Here is a 26,569-nt window from a genome sequence, read left to right on the forward strand (position 1 = left end):
ATAAAAAATAATAATAGAATCACTCCCTTTGCATTGGATTTTAGAATTCCCTTTCAAAATAAAATGCGTACAGTTGTCCAACACAGTGACAAACGTGAACTTCACTTGCTGTAGAGCTTACGAAAACTGCAGAAGAGAACAAGAATCTTATCACAGCTCCTTCAAGTATAGTTTAAAACTGCAGAGGACAAAGATTTAATATGAAATATTAAAGACATGATCACATTTAGACAGATGGACAGGAACACATCAGTCTGCTACTGCTTGACAAACAGTTAAATATGTTTAGTATGGAAACATAATGCTGAGCTCTGAATGCTGTGATAACATGGAGAGGCAGGACAAATTGAAGGCACGACGGTCACAACTATTAATATTTTCCCTTTCACACAGTTTGCGCTGTGTAAGAAGGGCTATAAATTTAAACCAGAGGGAGAAGAGAGAGGGGGGGGGGGGGGTACTGCATTTCTTTTAAGGCAAATCACTTAAAATTATTTTGAACTGTAGCAGCAAAAAAACAAAGAAAAGAAAAGACATAACAATACAAATAGAAACAGACACTGACATGTAGTTTCAATAGCCTAATATCTTAATAACATCTCACGTTTTTTGTGGACACTTTTTACATTTCTTATTCTATACACTGTGGAGGAGAAACAAAAAAAAATCCACCGCCCCACAAAAACAAATAATATTTTACATCTGAACTTTTACACAAGAGTATACCCAAAGTTATACAGTACTCTTTTAAATAGCTTCCTTCTTTTTTTTGTATTAAAATATATACTCATAAATTTATATAATTCTTAAAATGTTGTATTTTTCCTTAATATGTCCTTGAAATAAATCCTCTCCTTTCTGTGTGAAAGCTATGTACAGTTGAGAGTTCATGATGTGATGCCATGTTGGCGTCAAGGTGCTCTAGGAAGCCGCACAGAGGCTCGCACAGACGGTCGGGTGTGCTTGAGAGTCTAGCAATCTTTGGCTGCCTGGATCCTCAACCCACCTACAGCAAAAAAAAACAAAAAGGCAGAAAGCTTAGCATAAAAGTTAAAGCTGATAATTGTATCATCTCTTTAAAAAACTTTTTAAGCCTCAAAGGATTTCAAATGACATAAGTCTGATTCACCTTTTGCTGTGCCGAGCTGATGCTCTGTCGCGATCTGTGTTAATTCCAAGTCCTGGAGCTCTAGAGAGTCTCTCTTATGTGAAGAAAAGTTTGTTTTGTCACCACAAGTCCTCTTAGCGGCCGCAAAACAGTCCGACTCGCTGTCCGTGTCAAAACCTTCATGCATGTAGCCTTGGTACGCCGCGCCCGGCAAGGTCGGATGCACAGCCACCGTCACGGAGGCTGTGGCCGTCACCATGGTAACAGCCCCTCCGGTGGACCCTTGTTGCATCGGCAGGCTGGAGCCGCTGTTGCTATGGCTCGGCCCTTTAGTCCTGTGTGGCTGAGGCCCTCTGCTGTTCTGCAGTTTGGGGCCGCTTTGACAAGTCCTTCCGGGGAATTGAGCTCTCTCGCTGGGCAGGCGTTGAGTCGGCGGCGCGTGACTCCTCTGCAGGCCCTGCTGCTGCTCCCGTTTGGTCGCATCCCAACATGAAACCTGGGAGCCGGGAGGTGGCTGTGTGTTGGGTGAAGAGTCACTGTGCGGTTCTATCCGTCCTCCGGTGCCACCTGTTGCATTTTCTTTGAATGGCTTCACCACCTATAATAAAGACATTTTGATTGGTTACCTCGCAGAGAAAACATGCGACTCTGAAAGATAATTTGAACAGAAGTGGCTTCTATCTCAGATGGGTTAGCGATGCGGCGTACCGTCAGCTTGGGGAAGCTGGGGTTCTTGCTGGCTTCCAGTAGTATGTGAGATGTTGCAGGTGGGACTCTGGCATGCGGCGCTATGTACACATTCCGGTCACAGTACTTATAGTCCTCCTCCTCCCCGATCCCTGATGTAGTGGTCATTTCTGAGTAATACTCGGAATCCGACGACTCGGAAAATGCCTGCTGCCGAGACGACTGCGGGTTGTGGCCCGTGTAGTAGCCGTGGTGCATCATCGACGGGGGCAGCGGGGGCTCGGGAGATGGCGTGGGCATGCGGCTGCTGTTGTCGACGGGTGTGACCTCAGCCGGGGGGCCCATCATAGACAGGAGAACCGGTAGGAGAACCAAGCCATTCAGCATCCCCAGAACGGTCAGAATGGCCAACACAGCAAAGAAATACCTGGAGCAATACAGGGATGAGGCGTTTTAGTTGGGAAAGGAAAAAAACCATCAGAAGAAACAGGTTTCTGATATAAACCGGCAGCTTATGTCTCTTTTCTTTTTGTAAAGCAATTGAATGAAGCACGGCACCAAGTAGAATGAAAACACATTTCTAGTCAGCTTGAAGTGTCTGTTCATAGTTGGATTTGTCACACACACACACACACACACACACACACACACCTGTGCTGGATGCTCATAGAGTCTCGGTTGCATTTAGACACTTTTGCTCAATGGGCCTGATGTTTTATCCGGACACACTTACACACAAGTGCGTGGACCGCTCAGAACACACATAGTTGGCGCACGAGGACGGGAAGTAGCTCAGGGGAAGAAGTCAGGGAAAGCCCAGTGTTTGTGTATCAAAGGCAGGGGGGTGGGGGGGGGGGGGCAAATCTGATTCCCTACTCAATCCAACTAAAACATGCTTTGATGCCTCCAATGCCGCTGCTACAAGATTTTTCTCCCGCTCTGTTTTTCGCTCACACTTTGTGCATGTGTGCACTTTTTTGTGTGTGTGTTTGTGTGCATCTCAGTGGAGCTCTGAGGAGGCCAGGGGTGGAGGCAGGCCACAAGAAAGAACTCCGCAAGAAAATTAGAGAGGACTCACTTAAACACTAACAGAAAGCGCAGGGAGACAGACAGTGAGATGTTAACCACCAGCCAGACTTAAAGAGGTAAAAAAGAACAAGCGAGAGGGGAAAAAAAAAAAAGCCAACAATGACTGGGATAATGTTCTGGAAACACGCTTCCCTCGTCTGAATAGACAACGATTATTAACACTTCACTTGATAAAAGGTCACTCTTCAGTGCGCTTTCCCAACGGAGCTTTGCACCTTGTTATTTATAATAACGTAATAATTTCCCTATTCCTCTTCACCCGCTGGTCCCTGGTCTCTTTGATCAGAAGGGCATAAAGCCATGTCACGCTCGCCGCTTTTGACGAAACACTTGGAGCTATTTTCAATTCCTTGCCGTCTGGTCAGACCACGACGGCCTTCAAACCGCACGCAGATATTTAATCTGCACGCTCGATTAGATTAAAACGTGTTCAGGCGCAGATGCTGAAAACTGAAGCGAGATCATTGTCCGTTTTAGCTGCGAAAAGCGTTGGCCTCCGCTTTTCATCTTGCCCGCTGCACTCCGACGGCGTTCCCTTCAACCTCTTTATGTGTTGTGTAACAAAAAAAAAAGAGAGAACAAACTAAGGGAAGAGAGACAGACAAAGATGAGGGTGAGACTTTGGTAGGACCTCCAACAGTGTCTGACTGTCAGGAATTCTGTTGTTTACATAAACTGTAATCCTTTCCATTCGTGTCAGGGCCTGGAAAGCCGTGTGCAAGAAAGAGAGCTGAAGTGTTTACATGCCTGCACATATGTGCATTTCTTCTTGTGTGTGTCTGCGTGCACATCCGTGTGTTCCGACTGCGCGTGCGTGAGGACGCTGACCAGAGGTGAATTAGACTGGCTGTTTATTCGGCGTGTTACAAGGCCAGGAGATGTTTACATCGGTGTGTTTACGCTGCTCCCCAGCTACAGCTCACAGTTACAGCCACAGCTAAACAAGACCTCCGCCAGAGATTTCAGACCCGCCTCTCCTCTGAAAATAATTTTCACACGGCCACGGGAGAAAGGAAGGGACGCAAGATGCTCTCTGTGAGGCTATTGTTGCCTCCAATTCATTCTCAAACGTTCGACCTCCCTGCACGTTTACGCCTCTTTATCTCCCCGATCCAGCGCAACAACGGAGGCTCTGCTCATCTGACATCCATCTACCCACCCAGCAGGGCAGAATATCCTTGCAAAGGAAGCCACCCTCGAGATTACTTCTCCGCCTGTTCCTCTCTACTGCCTGCGTCTGTGTTTCAGCAGGAAAACTGGGCTGCAGGCCTGCTGCAGTCTGTGCGCTCAAGGTTGTGGTTTCGGGTTTGGGCCCGGACCACATTTGGTTGAAAAACATCAAGCTTTTTGCCTTTTTTTTTTCCACTCTGACCATGAAGCAGTGGTAGAACACACACTGACACACAAGTACATGGAATGAACATGCACGTGTGCGCACGTACACACACACACACACACAGTGGGGGAGTGTTGTCTGCTGGTGGGCTTTAGACCATCTAACAAGTTGACCAGTTCAAATTTTGCTCCGCTTTTTATTACGACACCCAGCATGGAGGGAGAGAACGCTAAACGGATGACAGGAATTTTAAAAGAATCTGGTGTGTGTGTGTGTGTGTGTGAGAGAGAGAGAAAGACATCACCCAGTGTGTAGCAGAACACTTCCATGTTTATGAGCAGCTGCTACACACCCTTGATGTTTTTCCCATTTGTTGTACTCTGAGGTTGGGAAGACGGATGCCTGTTTGCCCAGAGTGACAGAACCAGGTGCATATTTGTGTATGTGTGTGTGTGTGTAAATAGGGGTATAACATTTCCACCTGCATGTACTGCTGACCCCCCACTAGGCTTCCTCCCATCCCCAAGTGAGGCTAGACAACTGGCTCCACACATATATGCGCAAATACACACCAAAGGCGTAAAACCAAAACACTGCTTCTTCTGAATGTAACAAATGGGCTCTGGAGGGTGTGGAGTGCAGAGTGTCACTCTCTCACACATAAGCTCTTGTCAAATGTGCACACATGGCTAGACACACACACTCACACACACACACACACACACTCAGAGAAGCGATCACAGATGCAGCATCTCACCTCATGATGAAGTCAAACTCTGACCCTGCCAGCATTAGAACGCCCAGCAGCGTGGAGATCGCTCCATCAACCACCGGGGCAAACATGTGCTCCAAAGCCACTGCAGAGCGCTTGTTTCTGTTGCCAATCGCTGTCAGGAAGCCCTGCGGCAGAGGCGGGGGGAGAAATGAGTTGGAAAGCTCGCCGATCGCACAAAACTCGGGCTTGTGGTTGAGGCATGGTACGCCTCGGAATTCTTGCATTTGTATGGGTCTCAACTCAGGCTTCCGAGTAAATCTTTAGTTACACTTCTTTCACCTTTATCGCTTTGAATGTCAGGCCGTGGGCCTCACGAATCTGCACCTCATTGCATTATTGTATTATGGTGCTAAAATACAAATGTAATAGTAAATGCTGGCCCTGCGGTAGGTAAATCCACACGGACCTTGTGATTTTTGACTCAGTTATTAGCCTGATTAGCTATGTGTCAATGTGCATGATGTATTTAGCAGCCAGACCAAAGCATCAGGTTTCAAACAAAGTAGGTGTTTAACTCTAGAAGCTATAAGTCCGTCTAAGACTTAATCCTGAAGCCATGCGATGCTCTTGCTGTGTGAGCCTTGACTTACCAGCGCGATGTGAACAGTGAACTCCACTCCGATGCCCACAGAGGCGATCAGGATGACCACAGGGATGGCGCTCAGCTTGATGCCAATCAGACCCATGATCCCAAACAACTCCACCGTCATCATGGCCAAGATAAACACCTGGGGCAGGAAACGGAGCGTTACAAAAACCAAAGCGTTTTCAGCCTCCAGCGATTGAGGAACAGGGGTATGAAAAGGAAAGAAGAAGAAGAAAAATGCAAGCGAGCGAAAAATAAATTCAAAGTGAGGGCTTTTTTGTTTTCTTCATGACTGAGTCACAGTTGAGTTGGGATTTTCTGCCCGTTCACCCGACACAATCTTTGACCCTGTGCTCACAAGCTCAACCCCGATGGCATCAAATGACAAACCCTGAGGCTAATACCTTTCCCTTCTTTCTCTCTCTTTCCTTTTCAGAGGCATTTAAAATGACTGACAGCACCCTGAAACAGCGGAATGTGGGGGTTTCTCTCCCCAACACTGACACACACGTCTTCCTGTTTGTGAAAATACGTTTTAAATAGATAGCAAGTCATTTTTATTTTCGTGTTTGTGATATTTTAATTTGACATCTTATTTATTCGGCGTCAGCATTCACCTGTCTTGCAATAGTCTCATAAACAACCCAATGTTGCCGTATGCTGCAATACAATAGCAACAAATCTAGAGGAGGCGGTTCCCAGCCAAAGGGGGAGCTTTTGATCTCAGTAGGCACTCCAAGCCGGGACACGATTAAAACGGAGATGATAAAAGCAGTTTTACAGCTCGACCACATGCAGCCTTGGTGGGACTATCGCAGGCTGGCTGATGGTTAAAAGCTGTACATGCATGTAGCGGTGCCTCCCTTTCTGTGTTGTGTTTCTGTCTCAATCGGTGCTGCTATAGGGGCCGCTGCTTAAATCAAACACATTCCAATTGAATCCGCTCGTGTTGTCGTGCTACAGTCGCACCCCACACTCCTTTTGGGGATATGTGGATTTGGGAACCTGCGTATGAGGTTGTTTTTTTTGGGTGGGGGGGGGGGGCTTAAGGATCACTGGTCCCACCAGCTTGTGTGTGAAAATGTTTTCCACTGTCTCTGTCTCTGCCTCACACACACACACACACATACACCCCTGATGGATGGGTTGAGCAGGCCAAGGTCGCAACTGGGCAGATCTGTCCTGTCCCCAAGTCCCCCCCCCCCCTCTCTGAAAAAAAAAGCAGTGAGGGAGTTAGAGGTAGAGGCTTCAGGAGGGCAAAGCCTTTCTTGCTCCTTTGCATTTCCTTTTCTAAGGCCGGCCGGCCCAGCCTCCATTAGAATGACAAAAGTCCCCTGTATGTGTGTGCATACTGGCCCTCCACAGAGCGAAAGGGGCCCCCCAGACAGCATTATTTAGCTGTGCTGAGAAGGGTGAGAAGAAAGTGAGAGGAAGAAGAGAGGGAGGAAGGGGCTAATGATGTTGTTGAGGTAACATGAGGTAGAACATTTGAGACAGGAATAGCCAGTGGCGGAAAGTGATGAAAAGTTGCATGAGCAAAGACTCACAATGATGCCGGCTGTCCAGGGATTGAGCAGGAGAATGGCACAGACCAGGAAGGTGCAGGCCAGTACCACGCTGATCGCCAGCAGGAACCAGTGTCTGAGGCCGATGTACTGCTCCCAAAACATGAACGGGTATCCGTTGGGGTAGTTGAAGACACCCTTGCGGCTAAACTCCTCGCACACGGCCCGCACACTCTCAATGGCCTCAACAAAGTCACTGGCCTGGCGAAGGCCATTCAGGTAGAAGGGGAACTGGGCGAACTCAAGGAGCTCTGCAGCCGGGACTGTCGGAGAAAGTCGGGTTGAGATCAGTTTGCTGTTCTCGCTGGCAAAATGCATATAAAATAAAACACTTACTGCGTAGATTCTCTCCCGTCGTGTCATATTTGTCGTGAATCCACTCTCTGGGATGTGGGTAGAAGTTGGCCTGTGAGGCTGCATAGCCCAGAGGATCATTACTGACCCATACAGTCAGGTAAATGTAAAACACCTCCGGGGGAATCAAACCCTCTGCATCCACCAGGCGGCGAGAAGTCAGCTGGAGGAAGATTGCAAAGTTTTTATTAAATGGCCATTCGTGTGTTTTTTTTTTTGTCAGAATACATGGGGGGGGGGGGGGGGGCTGTTTGCATCATTGTCCAGAATACCACACACGATGCCACGCTTTGACGTGTGCATTCTGTTTAAAAAGTGCATCTTAGCTATAGCGGACGTACCTGGCTGTAGTTAAAAGGCTCTTTCTTGGAGCCAGTCTGGATGAGGAGCTTGTATGCAAGAGCTCCGTCCTCGGTGCCATTACGATAGCTGTCATGCGTAATCCTGCCCGCCTGCCAGTCAGCGTCGAAAGAAGCCTGAAGACCTACGTGAGAGGCAAAACACGCAGAGCACAGATCGTTGTGATTGTCTGTTAACCATCCTTATCATGAAAATATAGGACTTTTCTCATGTTTCTCTCTAAATGGAAGTGAAGCTGTTCCACATTTGACCTGCCGTCATTTCCTTCTAACGGGGCCTCTGACACAGCCTAACCCCAGGGACACACACACACACACACACTGAAAGATAACCTATGGCCCCAACCTGTCTCCTACACCCCTGAGCCCAGGTGGGCTTGAGTGAACTTTCACTCACCCTTCACACATTCTCACCCCCCCCCCACACACACTCGTTCTTGGTGAAACAGTCACACCTGAAAAAACCTGTTTACCGGATACTGACATCATTATCAGAAACCCACAAGGGGACAGGGGGGGGTAACACCGCTGAGCCTGAATTCATACCTCTGAGCCAGTCCTGGAAGTAGTGCAGCCACATGCGGGGCAGCCTGTTGTCGCTGTCTCTGACGACGTATCTGACCGAGTTGAAGGCGTTGTGCAGCTGGATCAGCAACCTCTGCGACCGAGCGTAATCGAATCCGTCCATGGTCACCAAGTGCATATTGTAGAAGGAGAAATACTTGAACTGGGCTTCGATGAAATCGTACTCCTTGGTATCGCGTGGCACAATGTCAGTCAGGTAGAGGCCGTCGTGCACCATGGTGGTCCCATACAAACTGAGTCCCAGGAGGCCTAAAAAGAGAACCACCACGGTGGCTTTGCTTTTGGGCTTGAGGAGCAGGGGTGCATATTTGTCCCTGGCGAAGCTGGACAGGTTCCAGTGCAGGAAAGGGAGTGGGACACACTTCTTTCCAGATTTGGAATCCTCCACCTGTGCTAGGAGGTCCCGCGTGGAGCTGGATGTCGGGGTGAAGAGCTGAGAACCATACGGGTCTGGCACGGAGGTGGTGGTGGCGGCGGGAGGAGGAGTGATGGCTAGGCAAGAAAAAGCAACAACTGGAGTTTTAGCACCGTGATTTATTTGTAATAGGCTTGTCAGAATCTTAAGGTGGACTTTTACCTTGGGGCTGTGAAGTAGGGCAAACAATGATGGAAGTCGGGCTGGTAGAGATCTGCGAGGTAGGTGGTAGGATGGTGACGATATGCTGTCCCGCTGCGTCACACTGCGTGAATGCCTGCACTGTGGTGGTGATTTGGGTGCTGGTGGTGATCGTGGACCCCGCCGCGTACTGATGCGTGTGAGCGGCGGCCGTCGTCGGGGTGTGCGGCTGCTCGCCGGCATCTGAGCGCTCGTGTGGAGAGAGGTGGATGACGCGGTCGGAGCAGGGGCTGTACAGACAGCAGAGAATGTCCAAGCGCTTGTCCTCACGTCGGTGGAGGTCCAGGCTGAGGATGGCGGGGAAGATCAGCAGCACCATGGCGAAATTAAACACGACAATAATGGCCGCCTAAGGAGGGAATGAGGAAAAAAAAAGATGCAGTGTGAGAAAAGACAGAGAACAGCATGTGATATTACAGACACCCTCCCCGAGCCGGGGAGCACCTTCTTTTCTTAATAACCCAGACAACAGCCGAGAAAGTAAAAAGAGGTTCACTCTAAATCACCAGCCAGGAATACTGAACGAGCCAGAAGCAGAAAGAGAGAGAGAGAGAGAGAGAGAAAGAGAGAGAGAGAGACTGCCAGACTGAAAAAACTCGAAGAAAGACAGAGAGAAGGGAGAAATGAAGGAATATGTTTTTTTGCGAGTCTGAGCAAACCCATCTCCCTTCATTCACTCCAGCCCCTGGAGCTGACATTCTAACTGGCTGTGGTTTCAAGTGCACGCACATCTACGTGTGTGTGTGTATTTGTGTATGCGCTTGTGTGTTTCAGACCACCCACAGCTATAGCTACAGATCAGAGCAAACTGCCTTGACGGGCCAGTGATATACTGATCCGCTTCTCCCTCCTTCTCCCGCTCATTCTCTCTTTATCTGTTAATCACCCACTTTGCTGTGATTATTCCACATTATACACACACACACACACTTATGCATGCATACATGAAGCGGCCAAAAATAAACATCGGCCTTGTTGGTGCAGCGGTAATAAAAAGGGAAACAAAAGCTTTTCTTGCTCTGAAGATGTGTCTCTTCTCTTAAGTTATCTCTTTCCTACTCAGAGTAGCTTCAGGCCTCATTGTGTGTGTGTGTGTGATTGTGTTCATGTGTGAGAAGGGCAGGCGTGCAAAAGCATACCTGCAAAGAGAACGCTCTCAAGGCAGGGATGGGTACGAGAGCGGCCATGAAAAACGCAATCATGTTGTTGATGGAAGTCAGAGCCACGCTGGTGCCGGTACGACGCAAACAGTCTCCCGTCCGCTCCTATAAAACAAACACAAACAGCGTTCAAAAGAGAGGAGAGGAGCGGAGAGATGATGAGAGGAGACCGGAGGAGAGAGAGAGACTCAAAGCTACCTTAAAGGGGATGCTACTTCCAGCTTCTGTGAAGGAATGAGCCAACAGAAACATGTCATCCACACCAATCCCGAGTGCCAGGAAGGGAAGCACCTGGGAAAGGGGATGGGGGGGGGGGGTTGGAATGAAGAAATGAATGATCAGCGTTCGAAGTGGCGCCTTAAAATACGTTTTCCAATATTGCAACACAGAAGTATGCCTTTTCATTTGTCTTGTACCTGTGTGGTGGCAGCATTGAAAGAGAGGCCCAGCAAGGAGCAGAGACCCAGCCCTGCAGCCACAGACAGAGCGACCAACAGCACCCCAGCCAGCCCCACGGCCCCCTGGGACTTGGCGCAGTCCCACCTTAGCATGGTCACACAAGCATAGGCCAACTGTAGAGGACATAAATATTAATAAGTATATTTAAAATAGTAATAATATTATAATATATATAATAATGTAATATTAATATAATATATATATATATTATTATTATAAGTATTATAGTATTATAAGTACATAAAAGCAATTCTACATTAAAGTAAAATATGTTCCATGAACTTACTACCTGTTCATTAAGCTTACCATGAGCAGGTATCCGCCAGCCACCCTGATCACACTGACATCAGAGAAGGATTTCATGATGTCATTGAGGGTTGTGGTGGAGAAAGCGTGGATGGATTGGCTCGAGTTTTCTGGATTACTCTGGTGGACCACCTAACAGATACAGATCAATTCATTCAAGGGCATCCAAACAAGTATATAACAATATATATATATATATATATATATATTCTCCAGCATGTTGTCTACATTATTAGCACTCCAGAGGAACATAAGCTGCACATCAAACACACACACACACACACACACTTCCAAGCTTCCTTTGAAAAGTGTGTGAAAGTGAGTACGCGTGTGTTTTTAAATGTGCTAGCATAGTGTGTCAGCGCATGTGTATGAATGACAACTGAGGAGTAATGGGCGCAGATGCCAGAGGTTGTGAGGTCAAAGGTGAAAGGGATGGGATCACATGGCGTGGAAGGCTGCTCTCTCCACTCTGTGCCATGAGTGGACCAAAGCTCCCCAGTCCGCCGATCTTTATCGCAAATTGATCTCTCCTTATTCTTTAATGTGTCAACAACAACAGGACGGGTTGTGTGACTCGCTGGGTTAATGTCTGAGTGTGTGTGTGTGTGTGTGTCCCCCCCCCCCCCCCGCACCCCGTTCCCATGTCCCTTCCTCCCGCCTTCTCTCCTTACACTCACCATGGCGGGTGTCAGCTATCACAGCAACAGCTTGTTCCTATAACTAGGGCTCTGACAGAGAGAGATGGCTGGCCTACCCCACACACACACACACACACGCACGCACGCGCACACATCCACTGCCCTGGCCTGCCCTGTGATTTGCTTTACAAGGGAGCTGAAGACTGATGGAATTCAGAGACTGCAGAATAAGTCTCATGCCTCTGTGTGTGTGTGTGTGTACACTTTATGTGTGTATTTATTTTGTGTGTGCTTGTCAGTGACCATTGAACACACACCTCTACAAACTTCCTCTGCCAGGACTCAAGGATGGCGGTGGCCTTGTCTTCATTCCAGTTTATGTCGTGGATCTCGTAGTCGTCTTTAAAGTGCTCGTACAGCTGCTTCGGACTCATCAACAGGAACATGGTCTGGAGAGCTTCCGCACTGCGAAACACACAAGTGTAAGCTTGGAACATGGATGCGATGCCAGCCTCCCACCGCCACCCCCAATTGCAGATTTAATGCATGTTAAACTGATCTGAAGACTCATCCGAATAATAACTTGAAGGGATTATTTTGTTGTTCTCAGTGTCACTTTGCCTACAGGAGCATGCCTTGCTGTGAATGACTAAAGGCAGGGGGCTGCTTCTTCTATGATTTGTTCGCCTGCCTGCCGGTCCGTCTGCCAATGAAAACAGCCAAATGTAGGTGCTATCTAGTCTGTCTGCCGTTCTCTCGGCTGCGATCCCAGATGTCCTCGGGCTTTCTTGGCACAGCCCCGGCGAGCAGCAGCGCTGCTCAAAATGTGAAAGAAGTGATTGTAAATCACACCTGGGGAGTAAGTGCGGCTGTTGCAGACGGGGACTGCAATCCTTTTTGGTTCAAGGCCCTGCTGGGGCTGTGCGGGTCATGACCTGGGCTCTGAACCATTGCTGTCACTCCAGTTTCATTGCTATTGCTTTATAATTTTGTTTAAGCCAATAGGAAAAAAGGAAAAAAGCAAAACAAAGGTTTTCCCTACTTTGATACGGGTATTTTTCTGGGACTTTATTTGTCAATCATTTCAAATTAAATCGGCTGATCTCGAGCCAGAGTCCAGCGGGACGCCTATCCTTCTCGGTTGGAGGCACGTCTCGTATTTGCCCCTTCTCCTGATGAACTATCCAAGAAAGTAAATGGACTCTGAACCTGCAGCGGGTGGTCTGAAAGGTTTTAATATGCCCTCACCTCAGCAGAGAATCCTGGCTGTTCTTGACTCGCCCTCCCAGGATCAGCTCCTCCTGCCAGTGCATGAACTTCCGGCTGAAACCATGACAACCACCCTGTACATGTCCAGCAATGTCAGGACTCTGAATGGATGAGCAGGAACAGATGCCAAAACACAGGAAGACATGTTAAATGCAATTTTTTTTTTTTTACAGCTCTATGAGCTGCTCTGATCAAGCTGGAGCATCTTGTTGTATTTAACGACTGAACTATGAATTTACCTCTCTCTGCTCCTTGTTGGGTGCACTGAGGGGGCAATCTGGGTCTTCAGGGTCTAGACATGGCCTGTTCATGTAGGCGTGGCCAACCTAAGGAATACAAATACATGTTAAAATATCCCAGTCTTCGTACAAAAAAAATGCATGCAGCTAGACGAGCTACTAATCCCATTAGCGCTTCATTCTACAAATCTCTCTTTGTGTGTCCCAACCTGGGCTTTGTCCAGCATCTCCTTAAATCCTTCCAGCGATGTGAACTGACTCAGTTCTTCCATCAGCTTCACTGGATCAAGATTCATCCACTGGATATCTGGCATGCCTCTGGAGAGCAAAGATACAGTGAAGATGAGCATCAACTCAAACATATTCAGCCATTCCTGCAAGGCTATATATATATATATTTTTTTGCATTCCAGCTAAACTTTTAATGTCAGCAGGAAAACTCAGATTCTCTCGCTTCAGCTTCATTTTCTCTTCCTCGTTGTTCTATGCTGGAGGCTATAGCTGCAGATACAGGATAAAACAGCGTTTATTATCCTGTTTCACGCTGCAACAATGCCCGGGTGGGGGGAAAGGTAGGTGGCTGCCTGCTCACTTGCAGTCCTCAATGTCCTGCACTGAGTCATAACAATTATCCCTGCCTCTCAAACATCTTGATAAGTAGAGAAGGAAGGGGAGGATGGATGGGATGAAAGTAGGTGAGAAATGAGAGGACAAGCAAAGTTTGAACTGTGTAATGTTCACAGGAAAAGACGCCCGCACTAATCTCTGCCTGGTTCAGCATCCTGCTTCTTTAAAGTACTGTAAATTCACAATTAGCTTTATATTTAGGCTTCTGTACGTACATTATTATCATGAATAGCTTTCCTGCCGCAGAGCCACATTTAGACCGGTTTACATGCATTTACAAAAGAGTTAGTTCTCAATTGAGAGATCAATCTTGCGCTTTAGCCTGTATTTATCTTCCAGGCAATGCATCCCACTTAAGGAAACGTTTGCAGCACCCCAGCATTGAATGCAAAATAGCTTTACTGCATCCTTGTTTCACTTTTGAAAGATGTGGTTTTCATGTCATTAGAAAAGCAGTTTAGACTGAGAAGTTTCTGCATTCAGACAAAGCAAGAAGAAAACTGACAAAAGAGGAAAAGAACAGAACCCCAAAGGTTCCTGAAGGAGTTCCTCTCCTATTCACGCATACCAGGAGCCCTTTTGGTGCTGGCTGCAAAGGCACACTGCTTTATCAGCTAGTTTTTGCTTGAGTGAACCGGTCGGGGCTCTTTCATTATTTTCTTCTTCTTCATAGATTGCTTTGTTGTCCTGTTTTTAAAAAAAATCGCTTTCTATCTATCTCACTGTTACTTATTATATTTCCCAATTCACACCTCTCCTTCTTCCCTTCTCTGATTCTATCTCAGTGTTTCTATATTCCAGTCCTACGCTGAGGTGAGCTGGGACACGAGCCTCACTTACCAAATTACCTTCAGCTCAACATGAGAAGGTCAGTTAAAAAAAAAACAACATCCAATAATAAATAACAACAGATGATAACTCTTGATTTACAGGAATACTCGGAAGACATTTGAATAATCAAAAGCCCTCTCTCCCCCCTCTGCTCTGCTTTCACACAAGTCAACTGGGAGAAGATAAGGATGGGAAACTTGGGTTTGTTTCTGTGTGTGCCGGCTTGTCATGCAATATGCCGCTGGCAGCTCTATATAGAATTATAAACAAATACTTTTCTTTTCTTTTTTTGGCAAAGAAACATCTGCTATAATGTAAACTATCTTTCACAAACAGAGGCGCTGATTGAAATATCACAACTGATGACATAAAATCCCTCGTTCAGTTTCTCAAGAGAATTATGTTCAGTAAAAAAAGGAGCAAAAAAAAAGAATCCGCAAATGCCCAAATACACCCCGAGCACTGTTAACTGTCTTGTAGCCTCGCGCTCTCTCTCTCTCTCTCTCTCTCTCTCTCTCTCTCTCTCTCTCTCTCTGTCTTTCTCGGGGGACTTGAGGCTTGAATACTGCCCATTTTATTTGTTGGACAACTTGGAAGCTGGGAGCCCGGGGCATTACCATGAGAATGCCGAGTGTTAGCCATGAGCTGACAAAGCTGCCCCCCCCCCCCCCCACCCACCCACCTCCCTCCTCTGGGGCCCCTGCACTGATGGACACTCACTCGTAAACTGAAAGAATGCTTTCCATTGTCTGACCCAAAGGGCTCCCCTGCCACCGCCGCCACCGCCTCCCCACTACCAACCCACCACCCAGTTGCTGCTGCAGCTATCTCCTATCCCTCTATCCCTCTCTTGCTGGCTTCATCTCTCCCTCAGTTTCTCTCTTTGAATTTCTCTGTCAAAATGCCCCCCCTCCAGTCCCTCTCCGGGCCCTAAAAGAACTCTATTACTGACCACCACTGTCAGTCACAGTGGCCACTAATAGACTTCTGAAAGCCCAACTGTATGTCTCCATTGAGCATGTGTAAAAAGTTACTAACGCCTCCAAAAAAAGCTGCAAAGCCAGCCAGATGGAAGCAATGATAGCAATACTGTCGGCGAAAATTTTAGTATTTTTTAATATGCAAATTATTATTTTTTAGTTCAGTCAAATATTACAAGACTTACGGTAAATAGGCGGAACCTCCTTGGAGTTTGGCCCCTTCCCAGAAACAGTCCAATGGGGTGATTATCATACAAGGGAATAGCTTGTCAATCATCTGGGATCAGGAAATGTGAAGGAAGCACAATCAAGAATTGCAAATATGTAGAAATCTATGCATATATATATATATGTGTGTGTGTAAACTGGAAATTTGTCACAAACTTACTCTTTCAATCATGACATTTTCTATGATAGGCACTCCTGATTTATAGCATATTTTGTTAAGATCCCACGATCTACAAAAGAGAAAACAACAAGTAAGTATCAGTTAGTAATTTACAAATGTGAACAGTGACACAAGCATCAACGCGGGAACATTTCTATCCCGCCTGTGGTTCACTCACTTCCCAAACAGTGACACCTGGACTTTGCTGGCAGACAGGGCAGCTTCCATGTGAACGAGCAAAGCCTCCTGGGTAAGAATATTGGTGCCCTCTTCTTTGGGGGTCTGGATGAGCATCTGTGAGGTAAACACTGACTCCTCTCCCTGCTTCTCCTTCGTGTAGTGAAGCTCCGTGCTCACTCTGCTACCGGCTGGAAAACAAAAGGGTAAAGGAATTTCTTCAGATGGGGAGATCGAATTATAAATCAGCACATTTTCATACTATAATAAAGTGTACGTCTATGTGCAAACACACACACACACACACATATCGACCAACGCCCTTGGCCCTCACCAGTGTTGGTTTTGAAGGCACTTCACACAAGCCAGTGTCTGGCCAAGAGAAATGAGTAATACAGCTTCACATTGGCTCTTTCTGTGAAACAGATGTGCCCTGTTAGTGAGGGAAAACCCGCCTTCTGATGCCCCCAAACCCTCTGCCACTCTTCTCGGGGCAAAAATATAGATCGACGATGACGCGTAGAATGTGCGAGAAAACAATGAGCGTTTGGCTTGCCAGTCCTGGTCCTTTCATGCTGCCATTTGACTGTAACGACATATCGCTTCAGCGCCGCACGAAACCCTTTGAAGAGGAGGGTGAGGAGGACGAGCGAGGGGTTGGGAATGAAAGGCCTCAAAGAATTTGGAGCCGCAAGTGGATAAAAAAAAGAGGTAAATAGATTCATAGAGAGATAAATATGGATGTTAGCAGTGGGGGGGGGGGGGGGGGGGGGGGGAAATGAACGCATAAATAAAAAGGGGGATGAAAGAATAAAGCAGATTGCTATGTTGTGCTGTGCGGTAGACTCCAGCCTCCTAATTACAGGAGGATGCCCTCAAAAGGGTTTGCCAGCCGGGGGGGGGGCTGTGCCAAGAGGACATGAAACATGCCGCGGTCTGCCCCTCTCGCTGTCCCACTGCATGACAACCCTGGAGAGGGAAAGAGAGGAAGGGAAGGGGAGAGAAGTGGGGATGTTGGGGGTGGGGTGGGGGGGGTTAGAATCAAGGGCTGCCTCCTTCTTAATTCTGAAGTGTCGCTCTTCTCCTGTCTTTACCTACTCAATTTATGCCTCATATCAACCTCTCACGTCCTCTACAGTCTTCCTCGCTCTTTCTCTCCCCCCATGCCAAACTATGCACCTCCCCCCACCCCCAGCCTGGAGCAAGCTCCTAAAATTGATGGTGTGAAAAGAAAAAACAAACTATTCAGCCTACGGCGCAAAAGTGTGAGATCAGGTTAGAAACTCGGGGCCTCAGAGACGTAGTCCAGCTTGATGCTATAAGATCACTTTTGTTTATTTGCAGTGGTGGGTGTCGAGCTCAGTGCATCAAATGATAATAATAATAATTATTTAAAAAAGCGGAACATGTTCCGGATAAACCAGATGTGCAAAACATCTGTTCCTGCTATTCTTTTCTTTCTTTTTTTTCATTTCTTACAAAGCCTTAATTCCACAAAACCACACCAACAAAAAAGATGTAGGATAATTTCCTCTTTACTTTAACAGACTAAGCGTTCTGTGATGACCGCTGGTTTTTTTTTTTTTTTTGAGTTTATTCAACTTTAAAACCTTTTCACAGATTCTGGCTCGGTGTTTAGGGGAGCAGAGTTCCCCTCAACCCCCCCTCTGTTTCACACAGATTTCCAATCAAAAAAAAAAAAAAGGCTACTACAAAATGGAACCCTTTCCGTTCGTTCCGTTGACATCTGTTAAACCCTTTTTGACATTTCGTATGTTAACCTCTGCAGCGTGGGGTTTTGATCCCCAACAGGAACTGGGTGGCTCGGAGAGACGCTGGCTCTGTAATTACAGGCCTCCTGAAGTAAATTATAGCTATTTGTGTCTCGTTCCTCCCATCTGGACCACCCAGGCAGCCAGTCCTCTCTCTTCTCTCTCTTTCTCGCCTCCTCTCCTGAACCCCTGGTCCGGCCCCAACCACCCAACGCTGTGCTTCGCGGCCACTTTGCTCGGCTCAGCTCGGCTCAGTTCACCATCCTCTTCAGGAGGAACCCTGTCTCTTCTTTTCTTAGCTGTCTTTCTTCTCTGTCTCCTGGTTTTTTTTCTCATTCTTTTCTACTTTCTCGCTCTTTTTCAATCCCCCTTTTCCTTCTCCCCACACTCAGTCTTCAGTTCACACAGTCTTAAAGAGACAGTTCCCAGATATTTTTCCCACCCTGGGAAAACGTGTCTTTGAGCTTGAAAGTTGGGGGTTTTCAACACCCCACTGGATGGTAATTTTTATTACATGAGCATTTTTCTTAAATGAAATATAGGGTCTGTGTGTTTGGCACATGAAGAAAGAAAAAAAGAAAGAAAAAGAAATGATCACATTTTTTTTTTAAATCAGGGTTCTTTCACTGGAAGTGGTGAGAAACTCGACCACCGACGTACAAATTTTTAGAAAACAACTCGACTTTCTTGGGTTGAACACGTGAAGTCATTTACTAGCTTCACCACTTAAAGCACTTTAACAACTGTTACGACATTTGGGAATGTGAAAAGTAAATGAAAAGTGTCATGGGGAGGGCAGAAACAGTTGTGTAGATCTAAATGTATAAGAAGAACATTTGTATGAATGCGTGTGTACATGCGCCTTTGTGTGTAGGCGTATTGTTATGTGTGTACCAATATAACACTCAACCATGTCTCTCCACCTCATCTTTCCATCCCTAAGATCCCCTAAACTGTAGAAATCAGTGTGGCATCTAGATTAGGATGGAGGCACGGCCATATATTCTATTCTATTCTTTTCTATTCGGTCTCCAGTACAGGCCTAGTCCCGGTTCCAGGCCATGCTAGGTCAGACCAGGCCACCTTCAAAGTTCAGTGTGGTAGATTAGCTGGATTAGGGGGCCTCTGAAAAGCCCCACGCTGCTATGGAGGAAGACACAAGACGTAAAGGGTTGAAAGTGGCATGTATGCTTTTACGTGCTACATAGTGGATTCGATTTTCCTTAACTTCTGTGACCACATGACAAGAAACAGTTGATTTGTTTTTTTTACCCAAAATCCCATTTAATAAAATATCAATGAAAGGGAAAAACTCTTTTTCACAATGACTTTCAATATAAGGTTTTTATTTCCTTTGATTTTCCGCAATGAAGACAAATGTGAATGCAATTCTCTTGCAATGTAAGAAAAACAACAACAACAACAACAACTCTTGGTTCCTTTGTCATATTTAGACCCTCAAGAATTATGCCCCAATTTCGGTCCTCAGACCAGCCTTGCCCTTTGGCATTACCTAGCCAGGGCACTGCCTAAAAACGGGCTGCTCCCAGCAGATAGGCCGTTCTTCCATACAATCCTTCAGTACAGCAGCTCCAGAATGAATGCACCCCCCTCCCCTTTTTTGTCATTCAACCCTTCAATTTCTTTCAGATGTTTCCCAACAAACAGCAGAATAAAATAAAGAGAGAACCCTTTTTTTTTTCTCAACAAAAGCAAATGGACCAAAACTTTCCCAGCCTGTAAAACAATGCAGTGTTGGCTGTGGGAGAGTGAGGCTGGGGGGGGGGGCAAGAAAAAGAAGCTGGCACTTTGGTATCTTACCTATAGAAATACAGTGTGTGTGTGTGCGCGTTTTTGTCTTCTCACGAACGCTGTATCTGTTGATTAATCATCAATGACACGTATTATTTTAGAAGAGGAAGAAATTCGGAAATAATCGGAACACCAGAAAACAGCCGTTTCACTGTGCGACCCTGCAACTCCCATCGTCAAAAAAAAAGAAAGAATGCGTATTGAAAACAGTATTAAACAGTGAAAACAACAAAAATCAGTTTCACTTACATTCTATTCAGATGTGCCAGTGGCGTTAGCCACCACACATAAATTTCCACCAGGGTTGGCATTTAGGCACTTTCTATTTCCATATGTATAGACTTGCCTCTGCTAATTATGCTAATCATGGGCAGAGTTGGCCACTGTGAAAAATAGTCACATTAGACACTCCACTGACCGCTAATACTGCTTAATGTGTGGCTGAAACATACATTCATCCCTGCTTGAAAGGCAAAAATTTTCCACATTGCTGGTCTCATTCAGGCAAGAAATGAATTTATTGAGCCCAAGAACCATTCCACCCCCCCTCCCAAGTACCAAGAAAATGTTTAGTCTCTGCATCTCCCTTTACTTTTTTTTTATACTTTCATGGTGTAAAGACAGAGGGAAATGGTGCAAACTCTAAGGTGACTGGTGCCGCTTTATTTTCGGAAAGACCGACAACAATGGTCGCTCTTCAGCTGGTAAAGAAAGGATGCCACACTATATTGATAGAGCTCTCATGAGCCTGTTTAGAGTCACACTGCTGCCTCTCCCCATATGTTGTATTCAGTGTTTGTGTGTTGGAAGGGATGCTGACGAGGGGGATGGAATGAAGGCGACTCGGATTGAAGGATGACAGGAAGGGATGGGGGGTGGGGGGTGAAGTAAACATTTAGAAGTGACCCAGGTTGACTCGGGTCTTGTTTGTTCTCGCTACCAGTGAGGTCCTGGGCCCTGAGCTCTGGGAGTTTATTTATCTAGCTGGGGCACCAGCGCACACTATTCACCTCCAATAATGCCTCATAGAGCTCCCTTTCTCTGTCTAAACTGGGGCGCTGTGTGCGCCCTGATGAATTATAGCATTTACCTGCTGTGGCGCTCTGAGGTTTGTTTGGAGAAACTGCTCCAAACAGTAAAATGCCCATGTGTGCATTCACACATTTCTGGTAGGAACTTTTTCTCTCATCTTTCTCACTGTTCATGTTTCGCCATCTCTTCTCGTCTGATTTCATTGAGAGCTGGTTAAGCTGGCCCTTCGATCGCTATAGGCGTTCAGTGCCATGTGGGCTGTGTAAGGTCATTGCTTCCTCCATATCCTCTTCTAACATGGCATCTTTACGGGACATGTGGCGTGCCTGCTATCCGGACAGCGCCTGTTTCACGCACGCCGGATTTGCGTTTGGACAGCTTGAGTCTGTGTACATGCCGGTCATGCATCATCCAATCTCTGCCAAGAAGGATGAGTTTAGTTAAAGTAAGAATAAACACCAGCACTATACATGGAAGGTCATCACCCCACTGTCCACCCACTCTTTTCCTAAACAAGATTTTTCAAGCGGGCCTTTGTGGAACAATCTGAACTCAAAATTACAATCTACACGACCCAAAGCAGCTATGCAAACACAGTGCAAAATGAAGGATGAATTCAGTATACATTTCAGCTACACACCCTCCAACAGTCTTTTTTTTTATGGTGGGAGATAAACACGTGTGAGACAGTCTCATGTTTGTTCAAGTGAGACGGGCAAAAACACAAACAAAAAAGTGTCAATCAGCCATAAAACCTTCCACCCTGTTCCTTCCCCAGCCCCCAATGTCTTTCCTCATCCTCCTCTTCTTCTTTTTTCTTTAACCCAGCTCCCTATTTTCAATGCTGACGGGCTCGCATCGACATTTAAAATCAAAAACGGTGGAGGGATATGTAAGCATGAAAAATGCCGGATGCATGCATGCACTATATGCTGCTGGAGAAACACATGGTGCTCATCCAGACTCTGACACAACACTTAAAATACAGAGTACAGATCAAGCCCTGAGTGAGTAATAGCAGGTATTTTGAGCAGCGATGCCTGTCTCAGATTTCCTTTAATCCCCTTGTCAGACCAAACACCCTGATATCGGGACTTTCACCAGCACCAGGTGTGAAGACCGGAGGCGTGATTTCACCTTCTACTTTCATGGTGCATATCCTTCTTGAAAAAGCACAGCGATCTTTAAAATGAAACAAATCCTATAACTTATAGAACAGTGTAGGGTCCGGGCATATTTGCAGGTACAAAACTTCACCAGCCTCCTCCACTCGGGACGAGTGTGCTCTGCGTCATGGTGTTTTTGGTGCTTTAGGAAGGCGGAAGCAATTAAAAAAAAAAAGCCCTGGTGGCCTGACTTCACAGAGCAGGCAGGTGGACGGGTAGAAATGTCAACAGACGTACACAAAGTGCTGGCAGACAGACTAGCACGCACTCAGGAAGTAGGCGAGCTGTACACACCAAAGGTGGCAAAGATGACAAGTGTATGTGTGTGTGTGTGTGTGTGTGTATGAACAGTGTGAGGATAGCCTCCGGGAAGAATATATGATGGGAAGCATATGCCCTTAACTCATTTACACACACACACACACACACACACACACACACACACAGACACACACACACTGCATCCGCGTTAACACATTGGGTGTGAAGTCACAGCTAGTTTAGTCTGAACAAATTAGGATGTGAGTGTGAAAGATTTGATTTGTTCCATTTAGGAAGAGTTTTTTTTTCTTCAAAACGCCACTTCTCAAGTATGAAGGTGCCGACACGCATTAAAAGTTATATTTCTCCGGAGTTAGGATGGATACACAAGAAATATGGAACAGGGAATCATTCTGAGTACCTTCATATAAAATCGGCTGTCTTATTAGTGAGCATATCATCCCTCCCTCTCCTGGCTTATGCACAATGGTGCGTGCATGTGTGTGTGTGTGTGTGTGTGTGCTCCTCTGTGTTTCTGTGTGTGCTGCAGCAAATGAGACAGAGAGGAGAGCTAACCTCTCCTTGTTACCGAACCACTTTAGTCTCCATTGAGGCCCTAGCAGCTTTGTCAATGGGCTATTGGTGGAAACAAGGCTGGCAGAAACTTTAGAAACATGTCCATGGGCTCTTAAAGGCACAGCATTCCCCCCCCCCCCCCCCCACACACACACACCCCAAATCCGAGTCCCACAGCAAAAACAACTGGCACACAAACATTTAAACATGTCCTCTGAGACGTGAATCTACCAATTAGCTAAAGAGGTAATCCTGAATCTTTACATGAACCAGAAAGAAACCAATGAAAAAGGGAGACTCTGGTTTCCGACTTTTGTAGTAAACTCGAGCTTTTCTATCCCAGTTAGCAGATTTTTTTTTTATATATATTGTGTCTGATGCAGGAACTCAATTGTATCTTTGTGCACATTCAAGTCAGGACTTTCAATCACCTCTCCTTACGCCAGCATTGTGTGATTTCTCCAACACCTCCACACACAGCTCCTGCAGGAGCTGCTTGTCCCCGTCATCTAGCGGCATGGTGGGCTTAAAAAGCCCCACCGAGTCTGTTTATATTCACCGACTGCTGTCGCGCTCTAAGAGTGTGCAAAACAGGTGGGTAAACTTCAGCTGCATTCACTTATATTTTCTCTTCTTGAGAGAGGGAGGGAAGGAGCGAGGGAGGGGAGGGGGGGTTTAGGGAGGTGGTGCCTGCCTCCTCGCCTCTTGTTGAATGGAATCCAAGAATAGTTAGGGACCACACAGGGAGCCGAGGGTGGGGAGGGGGAGGGGTCAGGGCCCTCAAAGATGGCTAACCATTCACACAGTCCATCTGCTGTGGGGATCAGCCTCGGCCCTGAAAGCCTGGGGGTTTAAAAGGAATTTGACCGGTGTGAAAAACCAAATAAAGCTGCCTCTACCCCCCCCCCCCCCCCCCCCCGCCGGAAAAATACAGATAACCTAAATCTAAAATTCCCAGGATGAAGTAAAAAAAAAAAAAAAAAAGAGCAAAATAGTTTTGCGAGTTAGCATAGGACGATTATGCATTCACAAACCGGGAGTTAGAAGGACATGCACAGACAAGATAGTGTATTACCAGTCACAATACACAGGAAACTAAACTAGTGTTCAGGCGAAGCACAGAAAACAACTTCACATCAGCTCCCACAGATACAGAGAGAGCAGCCAAGTCAGTCTATCAGCGAGTGAACGCTTGGTGCCCTCCCATGGTGCTGAGAGGACACTAACATCACCACACGTCTTCCCACCAGCCTCTATGTGCCTTTTAAACTCCGCGTCAAACTACAAGCAGCGAGTAAACCCTCACACGACCCCGTGACTCTCCTTATTTGAAGGTTAAGTGATGCACCTGTGTGAGGAAATGCAAGAAGTCTTTGCCCCCCCCCACATCGCTGCATCACAAGAACAAGGCTCGCACCAGACAGAGACTTCTGCATGACTCACCTTCCACCCATAGCTGCTCGATGTCCGTTTCGATGGCTGCGACCCGGAGTCCCACGGAGAGAGCCCCGAATACCAAGAGTCCAATAAAGAGGACCTTCCCGCAGTGTCTCTGGATGTGACAGCCCAGGGAGAACAGGAGGGCTTGGAATCTCGCCCGGATCCACAAGGGAGCTTTCTGACCTACCGCCTTCCCCTGGATTCAAAACAGGAGTGGGGGGGGGGCAAGAAAAGGACAATATTGTTATTTTTGTTGCTGCGTGGAGAATTTAGTCCATACTGGATGTCACACGCATCTCTCCTCCGTAGGTTCAGCGGCATATAAGGTTGAGTAACATGATGACAACGCAAGGTGCCAACCAGCCAACCGCAGGTTTGATGCGGCCCTACTCTGAGCGTGCCTGTTGCCATAACGCAATCCAGGAACTCCCACGTTTAAGATGATTTATTCTGCACAGTTGTAGCAAATACTTTGTTTTAAGCTTTTGGGGGAGAATTTTGAATTCAGCGCTTGAAAATGTAAAAACAAATTTCCTGGAATGTATAAGAGCATCAGGAATAGTGGAATTCAAATTATGGATGCAATATAAGAGCAAAACAACAATTTTGTTGTTCTTTTTAAAAAAAAATCATATCACTTTATAAATATGACGTATAGAAAGCGTCAATATCTCCTACTGAAAATGGATACTACTTGACTTCAAACCAGTAAACAAGAATAAAAATCAGTTATTGAAACACACAGACATCCAATAGCATCTATTTCTATGAACTTCAGACATTTGTTCTTGCATTAATATTGCTACACCACTCTTTGGATTCCTACTTTAAGAGAGAACCATTCTGTTCCTTGTGCTGCAGAACGCATTGACGCAGAAGACATTGCGTTTTTGCTGTTGTGCTTTCTCTCAGCAGTGCTGAAACACGTCCAAAGCATCCGGGCGGTCCCTGAGATGCTTTGTCAGATCAAACTCAATCAGTAAATTCCTTTTACAGGACCCACCACATTTCCAAACAGACCCCGGGCCAGTGCGCTCTCCGCTGTCTGCGCACAGAGCCAAAAACACACGCATGCACACAACACGACTTGGATATGGGAACAAATCCCTCCCTCGCTCCTTCCCGGTTGCTAAAATAAAAATGAATGAAGTCCATTCAAGCAAACAGCAAAAGTGAACATGTTGTCTTGTTGTTTCCACTTAGTTCCGAGGGTTCCCCCCCAAAATATGTCACGCGAGCTTTAGACTTCGGTTTAATCCCGGTAAACACAAAGGTTAAGTCGTGCGTAAAGCCCATAAATATGCGGTGACTACTTCTAAACTTATTTTTTTGTGATCATCAGCTAAACTAATTTTGCCAGTCGACTCCCGCCCGCGCTGGAGCTCTGGAGAACCTCGGAACCCCCAGATTCTGAGCCGCGCTTCAGCTCACCCTGCATTCCTACACGCACCCTCATTCCACGATTAGATAACGGCGCGCACACACAATATCTCATTCATGTTTGCAGAATGAATGAAACTCGTCTATACTATATATACACAGCGATCGTTGCATCACCTTTGAGATTTGCTTAAGCGCAAAAGCAGCGTGGCAGTAGCTGGGTCTCCGGAGTAAGTCTGGATTCGCAGGCGGCTGGGAGTGCGTATAACTTGGGGGTAAATCTCCATAGACGCCGGCACCTGGGACCCCGCGATCCGAGGCCATAGTCCAAAGTGTGTGGGGGGGAAACGGGGCGCAGAGCGAAGCGAGAATCGGTGTGAGTTTAAGAACAGCGACAGTAATCCAACATAGGAGAGGAGCGCATCCAGCAGCGCCGGCGATAAAGGACAGGAACGGCTTCTAGTCTTCCCTGGAGCCAAAAGAGCCTCGAAACTCCATCCCAACATTCTGCGCCGAAATCCTTAAAGATCCCTCAGTATGCATTCGTCCCGATGGTTTATGACACGACGTCTCAGAGAGGAGTAGTCGTAGTAGTAATTGTAGTAGTAGTAGTAGTAGTAGTAGTCTGAGCCGTCCGTGTCAAGTCTAACTCCGATCCCGCAGCAGTAACATTTGTAGAAGTTCTCCTCTCGGCAAATCCTGAAAAGGGAGGCTTGATGGAAAAGTGCTCCGTCTCCCATTGGCCGAGGAAGAGGCAAATTACTTTGCAAACATCGCCTATTATTAGCTGCTAAGCAACAGCTCACCAAAGTGGAGAGAGAGAGAGAGAGAGGAGGGGGGGGGGGGGGGGACCACCCAGGCTGCTGCTGCCTGGGCTGGAGGGAGGAGGAAGAGGAGGAGGAGGGGGGGGACTCTTTCAATAAACTCTGTGGAGCCGCGCACACGCACACGCACACTGCCTGCCTGCCTGACACGCTCTCTGAACATTATTCC

General features: G+C 46.7%; 1 protein-coding gene across 1 annotated transcript; it reads right to left on the reverse strand.

Moving 5' to 3' along the window:
• Positions 1 to 971: 971 nt before the first annotated feature.
• Positions 972 to 25,900, reverse strand: ptch2 (patched 2). The gene is made up of 23 exons (XM_068748568.1): positions 25,754 to 25,900; positions 24,200 to 24,392; positions 16,139 to 16,328; positions 15,961 to 16,030; positions 15,758 to 15,849; positions 13,344 to 13,452; positions 13,135 to 13,221; positions 12,875 to 12,996; positions 11,944 to 12,091; positions 10,986 to 11,117; positions 10,637 to 10,792; positions 10,419 to 10,511; positions 10,200 to 10,325; positions 9,022 to 9,409; positions 8,406 to 8,936; positions 7,842 to 7,984; positions 7,483 to 7,663; positions 7,129 to 7,409; positions 5,586 to 5,723; positions 4,978 to 5,120; positions 1,817 to 2,222; positions 1,130 to 1,706; positions 972 to 1,006 (listed from the first exon to the last, which is right to left on the reverse strand). The coding sequence occupies exons 1-23, from the start codon at positions 25,898 to 25,900 to the stop codon at positions 972 to 974; spliced, it is 4,488 nt and encodes a 1,495-aa protein (XP_068604669.1).
• Positions 25,901 to 26,569: the final 669 nt, after the last annotated feature.

Source organism: Brachionichthys hirsutus, chromosome 15, assembly GCF_040956055.1.
Source record: "Brachionichthys hirsutus isolate HB-005 chromosome 15, CSIRO-AGI_Bhir_v1, whole genome shotgun sequence".
Lineage (NCBI taxonomy): Eukaryota > Metazoa > Chordata > Actinopteri > Lophiiformes > Brachionichthyidae > Brachionichthys > Brachionichthys hirsutus.

What these genes read in the sequence shown, in the direction of transcription:
- ptch2 (XM_068748568.1), bottom strand. Translation starts at nt 25,900, where the DNA reads ATGGCCTCGGATCGCGGGGTCCCAGGTGCCGGCGTCTATGGAGATTTA. An exon ending in CCCTACTTCACAGCCCCAAG is followed by an intron (nt 8,937 to 9,021) that starts GTAAAAGTCCAC and finishes TTTCTTGCCTAG; the next exon opens with CCATCACTCCTCCTCCCGCC. An exon ending in TCAGCTCGGCACAGCAAAAG is followed by an intron (nt 1,007 to 1,129) that starts GTGAATCAGACT and finishes TTTTTGCTGTAG; the next exon opens with GTGGGTTGAGGATCCAGGCA.